The sequence below is a fragment of the Stegostoma tigrinum genome, chromosome 7, assembly GCF_030684315.1.
Source record: "Stegostoma tigrinum isolate sSteTig4 chromosome 7, sSteTig4.hap1, whole genome shotgun sequence".
NCBI classification, from domain to species: domain Eukaryota; kingdom Metazoa; phylum Chordata; class Chondrichthyes; order Orectolobiformes; family Stegostomatidae; genus Stegostoma; species Stegostoma tigrinum.
The window spans coordinates 99,956,292-99,981,461 of record NC_081360.1 but is presented as its reverse complement, the minus strand read 5'-3'; the positions used below and the strand labels follow the sequence as shown (position 1 = coordinate 99,981,461).

The 25,170-nt window shown below is 43.3% G+C and overlaps 1 protein-coding gene across 2 annotated transcripts in view; it reads left to right on the top strand.

Moving 5' to 3' along the window:
• The window catches only part of nhej1 (nonhomologous end-joining factor 1), a 295,514-nt gene extending 291,274 nt beyond the window's left edge, over nucleotides 1–4,240 (top strand). For both annotated transcript variants that reach the window (XM_048534678.2, XM_059647679.1), the window contains 2 exons: nucleotides 128–249; nucleotides 1,931–4,240. In XM_048534678.2, the coding sequence (XP_048390635.2) occupies nucleotides 128–249; nucleotides 1,931–2,026 (218 nt within the window). In that variant the 3' untranslated portion in view covers nucleotides 2,027–4,240. The remainder of the gene's footprint in view (nucleotides 1–127; nucleotides 250–1,930) is intronic.
• The last annotated feature ends 20,930 nt before the right edge of the window (nucleotides 4,241–25,170 follow it).

Below are 25,170 nucleotides of genomic sequence, written 5' to 3'. Positions count from 1 at the left end.
CTTACTATAAAGCATACATGGACACTTGGACCAGTTGTGTGGTTTATTTTCTGAATGCATGAAGATCTGGTTATGTATTATTCTTGAGGTTACCCCATTCAATTGCAGCAATTCTTCATCTTTTCAGAAGGGGAGGATGGTAAGAATCCTCAATCTAGTCTTGAAGAACTACAAAATATAACTTCAGCCGAAACAAAGCAAGAAGTTGTCATGTCAAATCCTGAGCAGAGTTCGAAAGTAAAAAAACAGGTAGGTGAATAATTTGGGAGCTGTTTGACTGACAGCCTACCTATCATCTTTCGTATTCATTAAACAATACCATGAGCATTCAAAATCTTGGAAATCCCTTCCTAAGGGTGCTGTGGGTGTCCTGTCAATACGTGGATTGCAGTAGTTCAAGAAGGCAAAGATTTAACATGAGAGGGGAATAATATAAAATGGACCTAAGGGGCAACTTTTTCATGCAGAGGGTGTTGCAAATGTGAAATGAGCTGCTAGAGACATGGTGGAGGCTGACACAGTTACAGTACTTAAATAGTACCTGGATGGATACATGAACTTGAAGGGTTTGGAGGGATATGGGCCAAATGCTGACAAAAGGGATTAGATTAATTTAGGATATCTGGTCAACATGGATGTGTTGGACCGAAGGGCCTGTTTCCGTGCTGTACAACTCTTATGACTTTATAAGGTATCTCACCACTATCTTGTCAAGGGCCCTTAGGAATGTGCAATAAATGCTGATGTTGCAACAATACCGATAGCTCAAGAATGAAATATAAAGTATACTGCCCAATACATTTTGCAACAAAAACTGAAATTGCTATTACTAAAGAAGAGTCCCGTCCTGAAATGGCAACTTTCCCGCTCCTCTGATGCTGCCTGGCCCGCTGTGCTTCCCCAAGCTCCACACTGTGTTAACCCTGACTCCAGCATCGGCAGTTCTTACTACCTCTGAATTGCTGGAGAAACTTTGCCGTTCTGGCAGCATCTGTGGAGAGAAAGAGAGTTAATGTTTCAGATCCAGTGACGTTGCTCAGAACACTACAACGAGGTTAACTTTGCATGAGATATACCAAAGCATGTTATGTGAGGTTTCAAACAATCTACCATTATTTCCAAGTTGTGCAGCAAATTTCAACAAAAATGGTGCTGATTCTGTGGAAAGCGAAACCTAACCATTGACAAGTTGAGTTCTAGTAAGAAATACAACCAATTTCATCCAGTGGCAGATAGCATTAATTATTGATTCAGTAAGTGAGAAAGATTAAGGAGGTTGATGAATTTTTGTTTTTCTAATCATTTGTGGGATCTGGGCATTGCTGACAATGCCAGCATTTCTTGCTCATCCCTCGCTGCCCTTGAGAAGGTAGTGGTGAGCTGCCTACTTGAACCGCTGCATTCCTCCAGCTGTGGCTTGACCCACAATGCTATTAGGGAGGGAATTGCAGGATTGTAAATGAGCAACAGTGAAGGAATGGCGATATATTTCCAAGTCAGAATGGTGAGTGGCTTGGAGGGGAACTTGGAGGTGATGGTGTTCCCATATATCTGCTGCCCTTGTCCTTCTAGATGGAAGTGGTCATGGGTTTGGAAGGTGCTGCTTGCGGATCTTTGGTAAGTTCCTGCAGCGCATCTTGTTGACAGTACACACTGCTGCTACTGAGTGTCGATGGTGGAGGGAGTGGATGCTTGTGGATGTGGTGCCAATCAAGCGGCTGCTTTGTCCTGGATGGAGTCGAGCTTCTTGAGTGTTGATGGAGCTGCACCCATCCGGGCAATATAATAGGATAATGATCAAGATTAACCAATCCAAATGGATGGAATAGCCTCCTGCTGTTGGAGTGTCATAAAATTTGGCATGAGAATAAGGGAAAATCATAGAAGATGTTCACTTTTGTGCTAATCTCTTCTCCCTGTTATATTTCAGGCATCCAACAGTCTGCGCGCTTCAGCAGCCCCAAGAAATTCTGTTCTTTCCACCGCAAAGCAGAAGAAAAAGAAAAGCAAAGGAATTTTTAGTTAATTTTAAAACTGATATCGCTGTGTTTTTTTAAGTAGAAAGCAGTGCTGGCCTTCACCGCTCCCTTTCTCTCTGCTCTCCCACTTTCTCATCCCACCCTTTTGTCACAGAAAGGGGCCATGACAGTTGTGGAGTGGATGATATCAGCAGCATTTTTATACAATTTGTGAAGCTTCCAGCCTCTTCCCTAATCGAAGTCTATTCAAAGGCAACTTGCAACAGGTCGAGAACTATAGCAACAGTTCACGTTGCAGCTCAAACTCTCTGAGGTTCCCAAAATTTAACGGCAACTTTAATTTTATACTTAAATACTTAAGTTTAAATCCCAGAAGTGTCCAACTCTTTCTAATCCCAGGAACTGACCCTCTACAAAAAAAATCCCCTTTAAATATGAAGTCATGAACTGTGCCGAAATTATTAGACTTATCTGTTCCATCGACTACAGGGGTATACTTGCATCATGTTGATTTCCATCGTAGTTGTTTCCAAAGGACAACTGTGGAGGCTGGTTGATTTAATTTTCAATTTACGGTAATAACCCCACCAGGAGAACAGGAATTACTCTAAATTCCAAGGTGGCAAAATTGTAATACAAAGTACAAGAGGATTTGAGGAGTAGGAAGCTGGATGATTATTGCTTCCATTGCTCTGTAAATTGTGACTGAGATAGACTTGCTAACAGGCTCAGTTTTCCCTTTCAGTGCCCTACTTAAGGTGAAACTCTAGCAAGCAGGTCACCTTACCTTCCCCAGCAATTTACCAACCATTCAGGATATGAACTAAGTGCCTGTGATTAGCCTGTAATTTTATTCAGAATAACCCTGATATCAGAGGATCAGTCTAACTCCATGTCAGCCTTTATCTCTATTTAACTTTTAATTTTGTTCATCTTTCTCCGCTCCTCTCCTCCATCCATCTCCTAACCTCTCAGTTTCTTCATCTCGCTCATTTCTCATTCCATTCTCTTTCTCTTCACTTCATTCTGTTTTATTCTCTTTCCTCTTAGATTTCTAGCTTTGCTATTTGATTTTTCATCTCACTCTTTAATTTTTTCTTCTTGTTATTTATTTCTCTCATTTGTCCCCTTACGTTTTCCTATTGTCTCTCGTTTGTCTTTTGTTTCTCTACGCCAATGTCCATTCATTCTCTTTCCCTCCTTCCTTTTCCAACTCTTCGCTTTTTGTCAGTCTCACATCTCCACCCGTCCATTTTCATCTCTTTCACTTCTTGTTCTTGGAACTATTTTGTTGCTGTGCACCTCCTTTGCTGCCCTGTTTCTTTCTCTCTCTCAGTCTCTTTCTCCTCCACCCTTTCCAGTGCATGTCTCTCCTCTTGCCCAGATATACTATAACCATTTAAAGCAACCACATTTTTTTAAAAAATGATGGCTTCAAAACTTTTATGACTTTTATTAAACTGTATATAAATATATAAGTATTGTCATGTTGGCAACTTTGGTAATGATCAGACTGGCCGGACCTCCTTTAGAACTTGTCAGTCAGACTGATGCATGAACTTTGTAATATGTTTTAGAAGATAATCAACTTTTATTAAACTCCCACTTGGTTCGGAAGTTGCAGGCACTTTTTAATTTCAGAACCTGCTAATCACTGTTCCTTCATTAGCAATTTTTTCTTCTTCCCCTCACCCACCCTCATCTCTTTGTTTCTAACCTGGTTTAGACATCAAAATTTATAGGTTCGGTGCATTATTCCAAATTTAAATTAAATAGTTGCAAATTACCACTATACCAGCAAAAGAGGCGACTTTGTCTAATTAATTAAAGGGCCCTCAAGATTGCCTACTCGGGGGCAACAGATGGTATGAATTTGACCAGCAACTGCTATCTACTTCATTTTGTACAGGGCTGATTTAATAGGAAACACTGAAAGCTGATTGTGATGACAAAAATCTCAACATGAATTTGCCTTCAGACTCCTTTGCTTTTTAAATGACTTAACTATTGCTGCATGCTCAATAATCGCCTCTATTCTTCACATTAAAATTTTCCCACTTCCTTATTCCCCCCTTCCCCTTAAACTGGGTGCTATCATAGTGGAATGATGTGTGAATTGCTTGAGCTCTCTGCCTTTGATGTCCCTTTTGCATTTTAAAGATTGGCAAAGTGTGAAAAATCCTGCAGCCATAACATTGTGTAAATATGTCCTTAAACTAAATGTTGCTTTTACAAATCTTGCTTTTACTCCTTTTTTAAAAAAAGCTGAACATCAAAATAAAGATTATTTTTAATTCACAAAAACGCTGGTCCTTTTTGTTTAGGTATATGTGTTTATTTATTTTTTTAAATTTTCCTATGCCAACCAAAAACCCTTTGAGTTTAATATTACTTTTCCATTTTTTGCAGAATGGTTCTACATTAACCACGAAACATTATGCTCTTTCCCACAAATTCAGCCTGTGCTTGCACTGTGTTGTTGACTATCAGATGTCTACCTAAGATACAGCAACAAATGTATGAAGAAGAGAGCTAAAGTAAGTTAAAATAGTTGGTGGAGCTGTGGGCTTTTGTCCCCAATGTCTGACACTGCCTAAACCAAGAGAACAGGATGTAGGGCACAGGTCAGAGTTGCCCTTCTGTTTGGCCTCCAAGCATCAGAGCTCAAAAGAAAACCATCCTACCACAACAGCTTGGTATCATCTCTGTGGTTTAGCCAACAGGCATTTGCCCAATTAGTACCAATTACTGCAAGAAGCCAGAGGCATTCCACTGGGAGCTGGAGACCATCCACACCGAGAACTTCAGCTGTCAAAGGGCGGAGATGGACATCCCCACTCCATGTTGTCTAAATTGGATTCAGTCCCAGAGGTGTTAACACACTGTTCCATTCCATTCTCCAGGGAACCTTTCATTTCTATGAATGCGGCAGCCTGTTACTTCTGTTTTAACAGATGAGCTATGTTAACATGGTTAGTTTTGGACTCTTCCCACTGGCTGTATGCAAAAGGATACTTGGCCATATATGTTCTGATGGTCTCACCTATAATGCCTTTGCTTAGTCAGTGGTGGGAACACTTGAATTTGATCCAGCAAAATGAATTTCGAAGGAGAGAGAGAAAGAAATAAGAAGTCAGCCAGAGTTCCCACTCTTAAACAGTACCAAAGACTTTTTCTGCCAGAAGGTGCTACGAGCAGATCAAAACAATAAGCGCACCCAGCAGCATCTACAGTCGAGCCATACGCAGAAGGAAACTGCATTTTTATCACCTTCACACCAATATTTGTTTTCCAAGTCTCGTTGCTGTCGCGATGTGGAAATGCAGCGACCGTTTTAAGCACAGAAGGCTGCTACAAATAGCAATAAAATCGAGGGGTTACGGGGAGAAAGCAGGAGAATAGGGCTGAGGAACTTATTAGTCATGATTGAATGGTGGAACTTGATGGGCTGAATGGCCAATTTATGCTCCTAGGTCTTATGGTCGAAGTTGTTTAAGTCAACTTATTTGAGTGACTACTATCGGCCAGGACACGGAGTTGGGGAAAGCTTTTCTCCAAAATATCAATCAGGGATCTTTTATGTTCTGCTTGAAAGAGAAGGCAGGACAATGGTTTAATGTCTCATACAAAATGGAACATGTTCAAATGTTTACCACAACTGCACTGAAGTGTCAGCCCAGATTATTTGCTTAGTGTTTACTTCTGATTCACAGCACAGTTGCCAAGCCTTGGTCAAAGCCCGTATGGAATACTGCAGTGTGGTCCTACACCTTTGGAAGTGTATATTGGCTTGGAGATTCATTAGAACAATAACAGTCAAAAAGGCTTGAATCACATAGACAGGTTGCACAAGTCTAATAAGTCCCTTGAGTTTAGAAGGTTGAGTGTTGATGACTGAGGTGTTTAAAACAGTAAAGGGATTTGAGAGAACAAGATGTAGAGCTGGATGAACACAGCAGGCCAAGCAGCATCAGGGGAGCAGGAACATTGACGTTTCAGGCCCAGACCCTTCTTCAGACCCTCTTTTTTTCTGAAGAAGGGTCTAAGCCCGAAACATCAGCCTGCTGTGTTCATCCAGCTCTACACCTTATTATCTCAGATTCTCCACCATCTGCAGTTCCTACTATCTCTGAAAGGATTTGAGGGGTTTGGATACAGAGGAATTACTTCGTCAGATGAGAGAGTCAAAACAGAGGAGATCTCATGAACATTTCTGTCACACTAAGGGTAAAAGATAAGACCCTGCTTCACATCGTCCAAAAGCACTATAGGAAATTTGAAGAGATTTGTAATTGAAAACCAAACTGCCAAATTTATGTTACCATCTGGCTAGAAACCAGTAATATTTTAAAGTGAGAGACCCCAAGTATTAATTACTAAGAGAATAAAGCCACAACATTCTATTGTTTTGAACAAACAGCAATAAACTTTACTATACCAATGTAATGCAAGCTGCTGTACATTGCTAATGTATTATGCACACATATATATATCTTTGTATTCCAACATGCAATTAGAATTAAGTGGATGTAAATACAGACAAACTGTGGTTGAACACCGCACAGAACACAGCAAATAGCAAATATGCGCAAGACAGATCCCACAGATTCCTCAGTAACTACCCTTACCCCGTACCCTAATACTAGTGACATCGGGTTGTCAAGTATTGATAAACTGTATGAGGAATTCCAGCTCTTCACCATTGGAGCCCTTGTTTCAGGATCCTCCAAAACATTATTCTATGATGGATTGGCTCAAATGACTTTCCTATTAGGGTGGTTCACGCTCCCAGTTGGGACTGGTTCCCCTGTATTCTCGAGAATGCCTTTCATTTATTCTCAGGCACAATTGCTGCATTTTACAAATACCTGCCTTCAAACCAAAGCTAGCCCTCCAAGCTCTAATCTTACTCATCTGCATGATGCAAATTCTGCTGGCTGAAAGATTTCTTCGCTGTCACTGCACTGAGCTTTTAATGACACATGGCTTCTGCGAAGCCCCCACACTTCTCAGGGTTTCACCTGAGCCCTAATCTCAACATCTCACTGCACCCTCCAGCTCTCAGACTGTTCCTGATTCCTCATGTTCAAAGCATGCTACCGCAACACCTTTTCAGAACAGAGCTTTTTGTCTTCACTGACTGACCAGTGGCCTGTAGGTAGCATCTGCCTATATCCAACTAAGAAACTGACTGTTCAGTAAAAACCGAAAGAACTGCAGATGCTGTAAATCAGAAACAAAAGCAGAAATTGCTGGAAAAGCTCAGCAGGTCTGTCAGCATCTATGGAGAGATATCAGAGTTAACATTTCGGCTTGAGTGACCCTTCCGCAGAACTCAAGATCTATATCTGTCTACGGACACAGAATAAAATCCAGAGGGCAACAAGTGTACATGGGCAAGGGTATTGAGGATTACAGAACCAAAGGTGGAGTTAAGATCCAAATCAACAATAGTTTAATTGGTGAAACATGATTGAGGAGTTGAATAACCTGTTTCTATGTTTAAACCCCACTGCAGAGATTTCAGTCTATAATCTGGCCTGATGCTCCAGCACTGCACTAACAGGGTGCTATATTGTTGAACGTGCTGTCTTTCAGAAATGAAACTCAACTGAGTCCTCACCTCTTAATTGGAATGAACTTCCTGAGGAAGCAGTAGATGTGGGTACAAGTACAATATTTAAAAGACATTTGGATAAGTACATGATAACAAAGTGTAAAGCTGGATGAACACAGCAGGCCAAGAATCATCTCAGGAGCACAATGCTGCTTGGCCTGCTGTGTTCATCCAGCTTCACACTTTATTATCTTGGATTCTCCAGCATCTGCAGTTCCCATTATGTCTTGGATAAGTACATGAATATGAAGGGTTTGGAAGCATATGGGCCGGGAGCTGGCAAGTGGGACAGTTCAGTTTGGGATTGTGTTTGGCATGGCCTGGTTGGGTCGAAGGGTCTGTTTCCATGCTGTTTAAGTCTACGACATAAAAATCCCTTTGCACTATTTCAAAGGGAAGTGTGGTAGTTCTCCTGACCAATATTTATGCATCAGTCAACATTACTGAAACCGATAATCTGATTGGTACCACGTTGCTTTTTGTGGAATCATGCTGTGCCCAAATTGAAATGTTTCACACACTGCGACAGTGACTAATATTCAGATACTCAAATACTCAAATATTCAGTCTGTGTTTGCAAAGTGCATTAGTCATAATTGATCAACCCACCCCTCCCCATATCCTCCGTCAAGATCATTGATGGCGGCAGGAGCTTGTATGACTTTCTGTTGAACTGACTGTAACAAAGCTGTCATCCTGATATTGATCAGGCTTGACAACACAATTACTTGACCCATCTTTGAATCCCAATCTATCGCACCCAGCGGAGCATACATTCAGGACACCCTGGAGCCGAGGTAGACTGCACTATCTCTGTCTTCATCCAATGCAAATCCTGGCTCAAAAGGAGATTCACTATCTACAAATTTATCAGTGACTTTTCATGAGATTATGATAAATCTCAAACTTTTGGAGACTCAGTAATGGTCAAAGGGAATAGGTCGTGCAATATGACAGGACTTTGTTTGACAGCTAAAAAGAAGAGAACGCTTCACTATTCCTGCACCTTAATCTTTAACTTGCAAGGTAAACAGAAATAATTCATTACTCCAAGACTGTTGATGGTTAGGTGTCCACTCTCTTCACCTTTAGAAAGCAAAGAGTCAGTGTTTCTTTCCTTGACTTTGGTAACACTTCCAACTCTGAGATCAAACATTACAAAAGCAGTATTGATTTATTAATTTGAGCCAGATCATCACAGCAGCATCTAGCCTTCAGTGTAATGAAATGCGAGGCTGGATGAACGCAGCAGGCCCAGCAGCATATCAGGAGCACAAAAGCTGACGTTTCAGGCCTAGACCCTTCATCAGAGAGGGGGATGGGGTGAGGGTTCTGGAATAAATAGGGAGAGAGGGGGAGGTGGACCGAAGATGGAGAGAAAAGAAGATAGGTGGAGAGGAGAGTATAGGTGGGGAGAGGACGATTCCTGAGGGGTGGCATTACAGAGACTTATAAAATCGCAACTGGCATGGATGCAGAGAATAGTCAAGACTTTTTTTCCCCAGGGTGGGAGGGCATAGGTTTAAGGTGAGCGGGGCAAGATTTAAACGGGACCTAAGGGGCAATGTTTCCACACAGAGTGTGGTGCATGTATGGAATGAGCTGCCAGAGGAAGTGGTGAAGGCTGGTACAATGACAACATTTAAAAGGTATCTGGATGGGTGTACAAATGGAAAGGGTTTACAGGCATATGGGCCAGATGCTGGCAAATGGGACTAGATTTATTTAGAATATCCAGTTGACATGGATGCATTGGGCAGAAGGCTCTGCTTTCATGTTGTACATCTCTGTGACTGTAAGTAACATTCACACCTCACATGTGCCAGGTAATGACCATCTTCAACAAAAAAGAATATAATCATCACTCCTTGGCATTCAATGACATTACTATCAGCAATAATCCTGCCACTTCTCTCCTTCCAGACCACAATGATTCCTTCCCCCACTGGGAATGCCCCATCTCTGAAATGTATTGAGATTAGAAATGCTGCTGACTGTAATACCTTGTGTTATCACACTCTTACTGACTGTTCGGGTAGGGGAGAGGCGGGGATGGGGAGTGACAAACACAGCAAAGTGACAACAGAGCCAAGGGGGCTACATTGTGAGATGAATGGAACTCTGGAACTCTTCCCACTCCCCTTCTAACACCTGCACTACAAAAAAGTGCTATTGTGAGTGAAGGTTTCAGGACTGAAATGGTGAGATTATCATTCACTAAGTGAACAAGGAAAAGACCATTTAGCTTTAGCATTAAGTGATATCATGACATACTTGGGACTCATCACCACATCATTAACAGTTATGCAACTAAATTGTGTGGGGTGGAATTAAGAAATCACCCAGTGAATGATAGAACAGGATCAAGGGGCTGAATGGCCTTCTCTAATACCTACAAGTCCAGGAGCAGTGCATCAGCAGTGTGGTTTATTCCTTGTCTGATTTTCCTTTGAGGTGATTAGAAAAGGAGAATCGGTCAGTGTGTATTTGATGGCAGGCTGATGTGCATCTAGCAGCAACTCAGTCAGGAACTGCAAGTCCTGAGCTCCAGTGAGGGCTTAGTGCCATGGAGTGAGCAGCTGAAAAGAGTCTGAATCGAGCAAAATTCCATCTCCAGCACTGCCCTACTCCCCACTCAATGTGTAAAAGCAAGAATCGGAGTAGACGACTTAATGACTGAAGCAAAATAACAGTAACCTTTTCATAAGAAACCTGAAACTGTGGAGCCTCTACATAACACTGCCTTTTCATGCAAAAAAAGTCAAGAGAAGTTGTTGTATATGGCTTCTGTATTAGGGATGTAGCCATAAAAAGCATTGCATCAAAGGCCTACAGTGAAATGATACCCTACATTTTCAATCAAGTACAGTAAAATCTGATGAATAAGCCACACTATCTTGGTTCTATTAATACCTTCGAAATATATGGGATTCATCTTATGAGCTGACTTCATTTACAGGCAACTGTTGAATTGAGATCTTCTGACAAAATTGCTGGAATTTGATGCCGAATCATTTGCTACTTATGCTGTCTGGCACCAAAGTAACCCGATACTATAGCTTCACCAGGTTGGTACCTCATCTTCAAGGATGCCTGTTATTTTTTTTGCTGCTCCTGGCATGCCCTCCTGCACCCTCCATTGAACCAGGGTTGATCCATTGTCTTTAAATTAACGGTGGTGTGGGAGATGTACCCAGCTATGAGATTGCAGACTGTGATTGATTCTGCTGTTGCTGATGACCCACAGCACTTCGTGGATTTCTCATTGGTAGATCTGTCTGAAGCCTGTCCCATTTTGCACAGTGGTAGTACCACACAACACAATGTGGAGACAGGACATTGTCCCATCAAGGCCAGTGCAGTGGTCACTCTTGCTGATACTGTCGTGGACAAATGCATCTGCGGCAGGCAGATTTGTAAGGGTGAAGTTAACTAAGTTTCCTCATAGCTGGTTCCCTCAATACCTGCTGCAGACCCTGGCTAGTAACTGTATCCTTTAGGACACTGCATAGTGGTTTGATACAACTGAGTGGTTCGCTGGGCCATTTCAGAGGGCAGTTAAGTGACAACCATTGTGGGCCTGGAGTCGCATGTAGGCCCGACCAGACCAGGCCCTAAAGGACATTAGCGACTATAACAATCAGCAATTATCACATGGTTGTTATTAGGTTAGCTTTTTAACTTCTTTTTAACGTAGATTACAGGGACTACAGCAGTACAGGAAGGCAGCTCACTGCCACATTCTGAAGGGAAATGAGGGGCTGGCATGTTGGTTTAGCCTGCAGCACCTACATTGAGTGATTGAATGAAAATGTGCTTGTTAAATGCAAGTTACCATCTTCCTTAAATGCTTCTAATTTTTGTACCGACAGTTCTAGCTGACTTCGCCCACCCCCCCGCCTCCCAAAATCTCTACCCCACACACTCATTGCCCTGAAGATATTCCTTTCCCATTTCCTCAGTGGTAGTAGCACATCTCCAACAATGCCTTCTCTTTGTTGAAATTCAGCCCCTTAATGATGTCTCCCTTGGCCCTTCTCAGCTTCATCACAATCAGACCATCAGCTAAAGGATCATAGAATCCCTACAGTGTGGGGGTAGGCCTTTCAGCCCATTGAATCAGCACCAATTGTCTGAAGGATTTCCCACCCAGACCCACCCTGACTACCCTATCTCTGAATTTCCCATGGCTAATTCACCAAGCCTGCTTGTCTTTGGGCAATGGAAGACACCAGGGCACCCACAGGAAACCTGTCCAGACATGGGAAGAACGTGCAAACTCCACACAGATAACCACCCAAGGATGGAATTGAACTCAGGTACCTTGTGCTGTGAGGCAGTCGTGCTAACCACCAAACCACCGCACCACTCCAAAGCATTAACTTCTGCCCCAATATTCATACAAACATGTGTTCTTACAGACCATGAGCAGGTCATTCAGTGCTTCAAACCTGCACTGCCATTCAATATAATCGTGACTGATCTGTGTGTGATCCAAACGCCACATTCCCATCTATCACCAATAACATTTTCCCTCTCACCTGACAAGTATTTGTCTGCTGCCGCTTTAAATATATTCAGTGACCTACCTCCACTGTCTTCTCAGGGAGAGTTCCAGGGTTGTACAACCTGCTCAGAGAATAGGTTTCCCTTTGTCTCTGTCGAAAAGGGCTACTCTTAATTTTAGAACAGTTTTTTGTAGTTCCAGTTTCACTGACATCCTTTTCACATCCACCTTGTAAGGGTCTTTCAGGTTTATACTAACTTCAATTGAATCACACCTCACTGTTCTGAACTCTAATGAAAACTAGTCCAGCCTGTCCAATATCTCCCTAGTGTACAGTACTCCCTGTGCAGCTACAACTGTGTTGCCAAATTCCGCACAAATGGCATCTACAAGTTTGCCGACAATGCCATCATAGTGGGACGGATATCTAACAGTGACATGGTGAAATGCAAACAACTGCTCTCAGTGCCGGCAAAACTAAAGGGCTGATCATCAACTGCAGGGAAAAAAGGAGGAGGACACGCCCGAACTACATCAAGAGAACTGAGGTTAAGAGGATGAAGAACATCAACTTCCACAGAGTGACAATAACTGACAGCCTGTCCTTGACTTCCAACATAGATGCGACAGTCAAGAAGGCACAACAATGCCTCTTCTTCCTCAGGAAGCTCAGGAAATTTGACATGTCCATAGGGACACTCACCCACTTCTACAGATGCGCCACTGAAAGCATACTGCCCCGATGCATAATGGCCTGGTACGGCAACTGCTCTGCCCAGGACCGTAAGAAACTGCAGAAGGTGGTGTGCACAGCCCAGACCATCATGGAAGCCAAACTTCCATCCACGGACTCCATTTACTTGGCTCGCTGCTGCAGAAATGCTGCCAACATCATCAAAGACCCATCGCACCCCGGTAATGAGCTCCTACAGCCTCTTCCATCAGGCAGTAGAACAGAAGCCTGAACACATGCACCATCAGATTCAGGAACAGCTTCTTTCTGGCTGTTATCAGACTGTTGAAACTGTAACCTCAAGTAATATAACCAGGATGTTTCTATGTCTTTTTGATCTGGGCATCCTTTGCTTGCTGTGATCTGCCTGTACAGCTCACAAACAAAGCTTTTCACTGTATTTCAGTACATGTGACAATAAAATCAATCAATTAATCATTCATTTCATTTTCAATTTTACACAAATTTATTCACTAACCCTTGTATTCATAGAATCACTACAGTGTGGAAGCAGGCCATTCAGCCCATTGACACTGTCCTTCTGAAGAGCATTCCACCCTATCCTGTAACCCTGCATTTTCCTAACTTATACATCTTTGGACAGTGGGATGAAATCAGAGCACCGAGAGGAAGCCAGCACAGATGCAGGGAGAATATGCAAACTCTACACAGACAGTTTCCTGAAAGTGGAATCACTCCCAGGTCCCTAGCACTGCAAGGCAACAGTGCTAACCACGGAGTCATTCTGCTGTCTTGTTTCACACTAATCGTTCATTCAGTTTTACACTAATTATTAATCAATCCTTGTATTTAATTCTACACTCTTTTGCCACTGTCAAATCTCACTCTGCAACTACTAAATCCTCCAGCCTTGTATTCCTACCAATGTTCTTTGGTCTTTAGACTTTGGCCTCACAAGTGAAGGGCATTTATCTCACATTTTCAGTCCAATATTTACCCTTCAACTTAAAACAAAACTCAGATCATCTGGTCATTCCCACGACACTTCTGTGGGATCTTACTATGCGCACATTGGCTGGGGCATTTGTTGACATTACAAATGTGACAACATATCAAAAAGTGCTTAATTGGCTGTAAAAAATTTTAGGGCATCCATGTGATCATAAAAGATGTTAAGTAAGTGCTTGTTTCCTGTATGGTCTACCCTTGCTGAGGTGAACCTAGACTGAGATGATCAGATAGACAATGGTTTCTGTGTAGCTGGGATCTTACATACATACTACCTGGAACACCTCAGGACAAAGCTGAACAGCAGATGTGAGGAGTCTGGTTGCTTTTTCTCAGGACAGATGTTATGGCAGTGGAGGGAATGCAATCAAGGTTCACCAGACTGATTCCTGGGATAGCAGGTCTGATGGATAAGGAGAGACTGGAGTTTAGAAGAATCAAAGGGGATCTCATAGAAGCCTATAAACTTCTAACAGGACTAGACAAGGTAAATGTTGGAAGGATGTCCTTGATGATCAAGGAGTCCTGAACCAGGGGTCATTGTCTCAGGATACGGGGTGGGCTATTTAGGACTGAGATGCGGAGAAATGTCTTCACCCAGAGAGTGAGGAGCCTGTGGAATTCTCTACTACAGAAAGTGGTTTGAAGCCAAAACATTGAATGTTTTCATGAAGGAGTTTGGTTTAGTTCTCAGGACTAAAGAGATCAAAGCGAGAGGGAAGAGAACGGAAACAGGGGACTGAGTTGGGTGATCAGCCATGATCATACTGAATGGTGAGGCAGAGTCGAAGGGCTGAATGGCCCACTCCTGCTGCTGTTTTTGACGATTTTATAGTATGTAGATTTCTATGATAAGTATTCTCATGTATTTCGATAATCTTTAATGGCTGGGAGGTGTTTCTGGTGATTGTTTTATAAAAGTGAGCAGCAGAGTGCTTTGGTGGGACAATTTCATGAGCCAGATATGTTTTGGTTCACAACGGGAACGGGCCTAGGTTGTTTTTATTACCTCCATTGGCACTTTCTGGAGAGTATCCATGAATATAGACAGGTCCCGTCACCTGTTTCTGTGTCGTGTCATCTTTGAAGTCCAGGGTTTCCTAAAAAGGGTCATGAGCCACACTTGTGTTGTAATGGGACCTGGGACAGTAATGGCTGCTGTTGAGCTCTGATCAAGAAAACATCCAAGACTAGGCTTGTAATCCTCATTGTTTTCAAACTGTCAGCTCAACTGAGGTCTAGCTCCCGTGCTGGGATTCATAAGAGGCTTAATCTCATAACTGGGTTCCAAATCCCCTCCATTTGCTGACCCACGTTGACAGATCTGTCTGTGAAAGCAGGCCATTTGACCCATCAAATCCACGCTGACACTCCACAGGATATTCCACCCCATCTCTGTAATCCTGCATTTAGCATGCCAATAAAAACTGAAAGAACTGTGGACACTGTAAATCAGGAACAAAAACAAAGTTGTTGGAAAAGCTCAGCAGGTCTGGCAGCATCTGCGAAGGGTTCTGAGGAAGGGTCACCGCGCCCGAAACATGAACTCTGTTTTTCCCTTCACAGATGCTGCCAGACCGGCTGAGCTTACTGAGCATGGCCAATCCACCTAACCTGCACATTTTGGACTGTGGGAGGAAACTGGAGCACACCCACACAGACACAGGCCAAATGTCCTAACTTCACACAGACATGCACCCAAGGCTGGAATCAAACCCAGGTCCCTGGTCACTAGTAGCAGAACTAACCACTGGACCATTAGGCCAGCCTCACAGTTGATCCAGCAGTGCAGTACTGAGGGAGTGCTGACCTGTGGTGGATGCTGCAGAGATATTAAACTGAAGCACAATCGGTCTCAACTGGGGATAGCCATTGTCACAGCTTCGCTCTACAAGAGAGCAGGACAGGTATTGTTTTCTTTATTCATTCACTGGATGAGGGAGTCGCTGGCTGGGCCAGCATTTATTGCCCATTGCTAATTGCCTGGAGGGCAGTTAAGAGTCAAACACATTGCTGTGGGTCTGGTGTCACGTGTAGGACAGACCAGGTAAGAATGGCAGTTTCCTTCCCTAAAGGACATTAGTGAACCAGATGGGTTTTTCCAGCAGTTGTAAATGGATTCAGGACGATCATTAGATTCTTAATTCCAGATATTTTTATTGAATTCAAATTCCACCATCTGCTGTGGCAGGATTTGATCCTGGGTCCCAGAATGTTCTCTGGCTTTGTGGATTAATAGTTCAGCAATAATACCACTAGGCCATCGCTTCCCAGGGTCCAAGCCAATATTTATACTTCATTTGATGTGACCGAAAGCAGATTATCTGGTTATGATCACACTGCACAAAACTGGCTACTCGCACCGAGAATTATAAGAATTAGGAAAGATTGAGACAATCTACAGCAATTTGTTGCAGGATGGCCCAACAGAGGTCTTTAAATCTGAAGAAGGGGTTAGATAAGACTGAATTACTGAAGATTCCATTTGTAGGAGAATCCAAAACCAGGGATGATAAAATATAACTGGTCATTTCTGGGACAGAGAAAGGTAATGGACTATCTCTGTTAAAGATAGAATATGTACAATGCAGAAAGAGCTATTCAGCCTTTTGAGTCTGTACCAAAGCTGTAAAGAATATCCCACCCAAATCAATCCCAATAACTCCACATTGGGGTTTTTAAGCACGATCAATCCACCCCAACCTGCACATCTTTGGACTGTGGGAGGAAACCCACACAGACAGAGGAAAAACGTGTAAACCCCACATGAACATATAAACCGCACATAGCCTGAGGGTGCAACTGAACCCAGGTCCCTGGTGCTGTGAGGCAGCAGTGCTAACCATTGAGCCACCTGGTGCCTTAGTCAAGGATGAAATCAGTACAATAATGAAAAATGATCTTGGTTTAGAAGATCGTGATGTAGAATCAGATTGAATTTGGATTCAAAATAGCAGAGTGTAGAAGTAGGAGCAGTTCAGAAGTCCATTGACAGGTTTTATCAGCAAATGGAGTCAACCATTTCTCCTAAGAGTGTCTCATTCATTGTTTTCCTGTGGTTGAACTTCCATCAGATTAACAACTTTCTAAGAGGAAGTTTTTACCTTTCTGCTGCTCTATTTTGTGCATCTTCAGGAAGTGACCTACAGATTTTCAGATGTATCATTCTTTTGTTATAACTGAGGACTGTTTTGTTGCTCCTCAGCTGTTTCTCTATTCATTTATGAGATGTGGGTATCTCTAGCTGGGCCCAGCACTTCTTGCCCATCCCTAGTTGCCCCTTGAGAAGGTGGTGGTGAGCTGCCTTCTTGAATCACTGCAGTCCCCCTGCTGTGGGTTGACCCACAATGCCGTTAGGGAGGGAATTCCAGGATTTTGACCCAGCGACAGTGACAAAATGGCGATATATTTCCAAATCAGGATGGTGAGTGGCTTGGACGGGGACTTGGAGGTGGTGGTGTTCTCACGTATCTGCTGCCCTTGTCCTTCTAGATGGAAATGGTCACGGGTTTGGAAGGTGTTGTCTGAGGATCTTTGGTGAATTTCTGCAGTACATCCTGCAGATAGTACGCACTGCTGCTACTGAGTGTCGGTGGAGGGGGGAGTGGATGCTTGTGGATGTAGAGCCAATCAAGCGGGCTGCTTTGACCTGGATGGTGTCGAGCTTATTGAGTGTTGTTGGGGCTGCACCCATCCAGGCAAGTGGGGAGTATTCCATCACACTCCTGACTTGTGCCTTGTAGATGGTGGACAGGCTTTGAGGAGTCAGGAGGTGAGTTACTTGCAACAGTGTTCCCAGCACCTGACCTGCTCTTGTAGCCATTGTATTTATATGGTGAGTCCAGTTGAGTTTCTGGTCAATGATAACCCCCAGGATGTTGATAGTGGGGGATTCAGTGATGGTAACACTATTGAATGCCCAAGGACAGTAGTTAGATTGTCTCTTATTGGTGATGGCCGTAGCCTGGTATTTGAATGGCGCAAATGTCACTTGCCACTTGTCAGCCCGAGCCTGGATATTGTCTGATCTTGCTGGACTTGTCACTGATTGTTAGTTTCTGCAGTCTGGCAAACTCTTTGTGTTGGCTTGTTATATGTGTCTGCAAGTTGTTTCTACCTTATTATGTGAATGTGTTCCACTTCTTTCCTGTGACCAGGCTGTCCTTCTCCTCTCAGGTTTCACCTGTGAGGCTTTGTGGTTTCTACATCCAGGACAATTGGAATAGATTTCTCCGAAGTTACACCTTTGTTGAACTGTAATGAGTCTGACAAAGACTCATGAATGGTTCTAAAACCATTGCAATCTCTTATGATTTCTGATTTCAAAACTCCATCAGAACAGTTTTCCTTTAATCTGTACAAAGCCATTATTGAACTTATTTATGGGTTCTCCTCGATGCTGAAATATTCTGTTAAATTATACTTTTTTAATAATTTTATTTGCTCTAATATTGAAGCAATTATCAATAGTTGTTCAAATTTCTTCAAAAGTACCTGTGCTCTCTTTTATATTTTAACAAATATAACATCATGAGCTGTAGACACTAATGAATACAAAGTGTATTTACTTGTTCAGCTTGGGGTTTAATATTTAATTTTGAGTTAATTCTGTATCTGAAGCAATGGTTTCTGCAAGATATAAATCCGGTGTTCTGTTTCACCAAAATCAGACCTTAGATCTTTGAGCTAGTGTGATTTTTTACAGTGAAGTATTCAGGTTCACCTCTGCTATTCTGACAGTGTTTACATCCATCGCAATGTGGAAGTGAATAGCGCACTTAATGTACAATACTACAAGCAGTCTTGAGGTAGAATACCCAGTGGCCTGGTCATCATAGCCGGTGATTTCAACCAAGCCAAACACAAGTATGTGCTACCATAATATCATTAACACGTCTCCTATTCTACCAGAGGTCTGAACGTCCTTGGCCTTTACTATACAACTATTGAAGATGCCTACTGCTCCATCCTGTCCACATTTTGGAAAATCAGATCAGAATGCTATGGCCCTCCTCCCGGCTTACAAGCAGAAATTGAAGTGTGAGGACCCAGTACGAAAAGTGGTGCACTGTTGGTCTGAGACAATGAAAGGTCTTCTACAGGACTGTGTAGAGATAGTGGACTGGTCCGTATTCAAGAACTCAGCAGGCAAATCTAAGCTAGTGTCCCTCTACCGTCTTAGAAACCGTTAATAAGTGTGTGGATGACTGCCTGCCAAAGAAGTTAATCTAAACGCTCCCCACCACAAACTATGGATAAACTGGTAGATCCACTGTCTACTGAAACCCAGATCTGAGGCAGTCAAGTCAAATGACCCTGACCTATACAGGAACTCCAGATACGACCTTCACAAGGCCATCAGAGCCACCAAGAGCCAACACCAGACTCAGCCTGAGATCCACATTGACCAAACAGACACCTGTCGGTTGTGACAAGGCCCACGTGACATAATGGGTGACAAAACGAAGTCACACAAGATGATGGGCAACAGTACATGTGCTCAGTGCATTCTACACTTACTTTGGACAGTAAGTCAGCTGTCTCAACAGCCTCGGATGCCCCTGTTCCCTCAGTCACCGCCACAATGTTGTATCAGCCTTGTTGACAGTGAACCCTCAGCTAAAGTGACAGACACAGATGGAGTCTCCAGGCCATACACTCAGATCCTGTATGGACCAGCTGGTGGGGATATTTGCTGGCATGTTTCAACCTCTCCTAAGGTCCCACCTGCTTCAAGAAAATCATCATCATCCCAGTGCCAAAGAAAGCATGCACAATGGGCTTCAATGACTACCACCCAGTAGCTTGGACCTCGATCATTATGAGGTGTTTTGGGAGGTTAGTCATGGCTCACATCAAATCTAGCCTCCCAGCCTGCTTGATCCCTTACAGTTTGCTTACCGACACGACAGGTCTACAGCAGATGATGTCCCTCTGGCCCTACACCCAACCCTGGAACATCCAGATAACAACAATACCTACGTCAGGCTCCTACTTATTGACTACAACACCATAACACAAAGCAAACTCATTGCCAAACTCTAAGACCTAGGTCTCAGCTCCCAGCTGTCAGCTCTGTAACCAGACCCTTGACTTGCTGACCCACAGGCCACGCTCAGTAAGGATAGGTGACAAGACATCCTCCAACATAACGCTCAACACCCGTGACCCATGAGACCGTGTGCTCAGCCCCCTACTGTACCCCTTATACACCCATGACTGTGTGGCCGAATTCCACCCCAACTCCATTTACAAGCTTGCTGATGACAATCGTTGTAGGGTGGATCTCAAACGACGATAAGACAGAATACATGAAAGTGACTGAGTGCTTAGCCACACGATGTAAAGACAACAGTCTCTCTACATCAATGTCAGCAAACTAAAGGAGCTAGTCATTGACTTCAGGAAACAGAGTGGAGGACACCCCCCAACTGTATCAATGGTGCTGAGGGGGAGATGGTCGAAAGCATCAAATTCCTGGGGGTGGTGATCACCAACAATCTGTCCTGGTCCACCCACAGTGACATATTGCTCAAGAAAACACAACATTCCTCTAATTCCTTCGGAAGCTAAGGAAATTAAGCCTGTCCAAAAAGACCATTGCCTATTTTTACAGATGTACCATAGAAAGCATCCTATCCAGATGCATCACACCTTGGTTTGGCAACTGCTCTGCCCAAGACTGTAAAAAATTACAGCCCAGTCCATTACACAAAACCGCCTTCCACCCATTTACTTCGCCTACATTCCCTGCTGCCTCAGGAAAGCAACCAACATGATAAAAGACCCCTCCCCCCAGTTATACTCTTTTCACCCTCTCCCATTGTGCAGAAGGTATGAAAATTTAAATAGAAGTATGAACAGGGTCAAGAACAGTTTCTTTCCTGCTACTTTTAGACTTTTGAATGGACCTCTCAAATGTTACGTTGTTCTCTCTCACTCTCTACACCTTCTCTGTGGCTGTAACACTGTATTCGGCACTCTGTTCTGCTACCCTGATGCACCTTGTATGGTACAATCTGTCTGGATAGCACACAAAACAACACTTTTCACTGTATCTCAGTGCATGTCATTAATAAATCAAACTCATTTCTCCTGTCATTTCTTCTCAAGGCAGTCATTTCTTTTTCTGCTAGCAAGCTGTTTTAAAGTCGTAGCATTTCAATATTGCGTGCAATTCACTTTGAAATTTTAATCTTGCAGTATCTCAAAGTTGTTTATATGCTATTGATTTTTAAGTCTACTTAAACTGTGTATTATCGCAGTTATAAATCCTGTCCTTGCTACAAGCTTTTAAAGTCTGCACTGTGGCATTGAACAAAGAACAAAGAACAAAGAAAATTACAGCACAGAAACAAACCCTTCGGCCCTCCAAGCCTGGGCCAATCGAGATCTCTTTCTAAATCTGTCATCTACTTTCTAACGGTCTGTATCCCTCTGCTCCCTGCCCATCCATGTACCTGTCCAGATACATCTTAAAAGACGCTAACGTGTCTGCGTCTATCACCTCCGCTGGCAACGTATTCCAGGCACCCACCACCCTCTGTGTAAAGAGCTTTTCACGCATATCTCCCTTAAACATGCCTCCTCTCACTTTGAACTCATGACCCTTAGTAATTGAGTCCCCCACTCTGGGAAAAAGCTTCTTGCTATCCACCCTGTCTATACCCCTCATGATTTTGCAGACCTCAATCAGGTTCCCCCTCAATCTCCGTCTTTCTAATGAAAATAATCCTATTCTACTCAACCTCTCTTCATAGCTAGCGCCCTCCGTACCAGGCAACATCCTGGTGAAACTCCTCTGCACCTTCTCCAAAGCATCCACATCCTTTTGGTAATGTGGCGACCAGAACTGTACGCAGTACTCCAAATGTGGCCGAACCAAAGTCTTGTATAACTGTAACATGACCTGCCAACTCTTGTACTCAATAACCCATCCGATGAAGAAAAGCATGCCATATGCCTTCCTGACCACCCTATTGACCTGCGTTGTCACCTTCAGGGAACAATGGACCTGAACACCCAGATCTCTGTGTTCATCAATTTTCCCTCGGACTTTTCCATTTACTGTATAGTTCGCCCTTGAATTAGATCTTCCAAAATGCATCACCTCGCATTTGCCCAGATTGAACTCCATCTGCCATTTATCTGCCCAACTCTCCAGTCTATCTACATTCTGCTGTGACAGTCCCCTTCACTATCTGCTACTCCACCAACCTTAGTGTCATCAGCAAACTTGCTGATCAGACCACCTACACCTACCTCCAGATCATTTACATATATCACAAACAACAGTGGTCCCAGCACAGATCCGTGTGGAACACCACTGGTCACAGGTCTCCAATTTGAGAAACTCCCTTCTACTACTACCCTCTATCTCCTGTTGCCCAGCCAGTTTTTTATCCATCTAGCTAGCACACCCTGGACCCCATGTGACTTCGCTTTCTCCATCAGCCTGCCATGGGGAACCATGAAGTAGAGGTGCATTACTTCCTGGTCTAACTAGAAGAATCTCTTGTAGTTTGAGGAAAATGAGACTCACACAGAGGGTGGTGGCACTGCCTAGAAGTTTAGTTGAGAAGGGTTAATCTTTGAAAGGCACTTGGGTGAACATTTGAAACGTCGTAACATTCAAGACAATGGAGCAAGTGTTGGACAATGGGGCTGGTGTGGAGTTAGAGTAGCTTTTTTACTGGGGAAGACTCGATGGGCTAAAGAGCCTCTTGTGTAGTGTATGATTCCCATGGTTCTGTTCTTAGCAAGACATAGTCCTTGGATAGTAAGAACTGAGATAACAAGCTGATGTTTCAAGAAGGGTCTAGGCCCAAAACGTCAACCTTCCTGCTCCTCTGATGCTGCTTGGCCTGCTGTGTTCATCCAGGTCTACACCTTGTTATCTAAGATTCTCCAGCATCTGCAGTTCCTACTATCCCTGATACAATTGTAAGAACTGGTTTGTTTTTAAGTTATTGTGGGTGTTCTTGCTGGCCATCATTTATTGCCCATCCCTTGTTGCCCTGGAGAAGGTGGTAGTGAGCTGCCTTCAGTCCATGGGAGAAGTTACCTGTGGCTCAATGCTGAGCACCGCTGCCACAGTGTGCCGGGGCCTGGGTTCAATTCCAGCTGTGGGTGACTGTGTAGAGTTTGTGCAGTCTCTCTGTGTCTGTGTGGCTTTCCTCTCACAGCCCAGAGGTGCGTGGGTTAGGTGGATTGGTCATGCTAAATTGCCTGTTGTGTGCAGGCTAGATGGATTTGCCATAGGAAATGCAGGGGTTGGTAAGGGGTTGGATGTGCTTTAGAATATCAGTGTGGACTCAATGGGCTGTATGGCCTGCTTTCACACTGTAGGGATTCTATGTTAAACATTGATACAGAGACTATAAGGAGGTCCAGTGTTGGGCCTGATTCCTTTGATATCCTGCACTGCTCTGTCCACAAGGCTATATAATATCATTATAGAGAATGGTAGCCCTTAGCATTAATCCTTTTAGACCCACAGACAACAGTTTCTCTTGGTTGGGAACCTGGAACTCAAGGGCACGATTTCAAGATAAGGGGTCAGTCTTGCACTGGCATTTCTTCATGTCATTAAATCACTCCTGGTTTCCACTCTATCACAGTTTTACACCTTCTCCTCATCCACAATGTGCTCTGAACCTGTACTGGTCTAAATCCACATATATTGCTGACATGTTTTCCTGTTCTAATAAAAGGTCATTGATTTGAAACATTATCCCTGTTTCAGATGTTGCCTGATGAACTGAGTATTTCCAGTAGTTCCTCTATATTTCAGGTTTCTAACATTCATGGTATTTTTAACTTGCCTTTTCTCTTTATACAAAGGCATACGTTTCAATTACTATCTCAGTATATTACTGGCTCTCTTGCAGCCCCAACCTTGCTATAGCCAAACAATCTGTTTCAATCCTCAGATAAGATGGCTAGACACAGGATAAAAATGATTTGATTTGATTTATTATCCTCACATGTACGGAGGTACAGTGAAAAGTTTTGTTTTGCATACAGTACAGGCGGATCATACCATGCAAAGACCATAGGGTGATTGAACAGAGAGAGGAATATAAAGTTACAGCTGCAAAGAAGATGCACAAAAAGGCAAGATATGAAATTTGTGGGTTTCCATTCAGAAGTCTAATAACAGTGGGGAAGAAACTGTTCTTGAACGCATTTGTGTGTGTTTTTCAGCTTTTGTATCTTCTGCCTGATGGAAGAGGTTGGAAGAAGTCATAACTGGGGTGGGAGGGGTCTTTGATGATATTTCTTCTGAAGAAGGGTCTAGGCCCGAAACGTCAGCCTTCCTGCTCTTCGGATGCTGCTTGGCCTGCTGTGTTCTTCCAATGCTACACCTTGTTGCCCCATGTGCAGGCAGATGGGATTAGTTTAGAATGGCATCGAGGTCAGCACAGGCATGATGGGTTGAAGGGCCTGTTCCTGTGCTGTACTGTTCTCAGTAAACAGAACCATGCCATTTCTTTCAATCAAAAGCAGCATAAATTTAACATAGAAGAAGCAGAAAGGGCCTGAATCACCCATTTCGTTGGAAAGGCATAACATCACTAAGAAAGGGAAATGACACCAAGCATCAGTCTTTCTCCTTTATCCCGAAAAAGATAGAGAATGGTATTTGTTAGTTTTAAAGCATTAAATGATAGGAAACATTTTATTCAGTACAAATGGGAATGTATATCTGAAGTATTTACAAGATTTTAAGTTTTAACGAACAGAAAATAAAGTTTCTGAAAATATAGGAACAAAGAAACATAGAAAGAAGGTACAGGAGTAAGCCATTCGGTCCTCTAAGTCTGCACCAACATTCAGTACGATCATGGTTGATCATGCAATCTCACTATCCCATTCCCGCTTTCTCCCCATAACCCGCGATCCCTTTAGCCGCAAGGGCCATGCCCAGCTTCCTCTTGCTTACATCTAACAAACTGGGTCCAACAGCTCCCTGAGAGAGGGAATTCCACAGGTTCACAATTCTCTGAGTGAAGAAATTCTTCCTCATCTCAGACCTGAACGGCTTCCTCCTTTTCTTAGGCAGTGACCCCTTGTTCCGGCCTTCCCCAACATCAGGAACATTCTTCCGACATTTAGCCTGTCCAGTCCCATCAGGATTTTATATGTTTCCATGGAAAAAAGAAAATAAGAAGATGGAAGTTTTAAATCTTCATTAAAACAACAGAGATAACAAGGTGTAGAGCTGGATGAACACAGCAGGCCAAGCAGCATCAGAGGAGCAGGAAGGCTGACGTTTCGGGCCTAGACCCTTCTTCTGAAAAAATCTAGGCCCGAAACGTCAGCCTTCCTGCTCCTCTGATGCTGCTTGGCCTGCTGTGTTCAT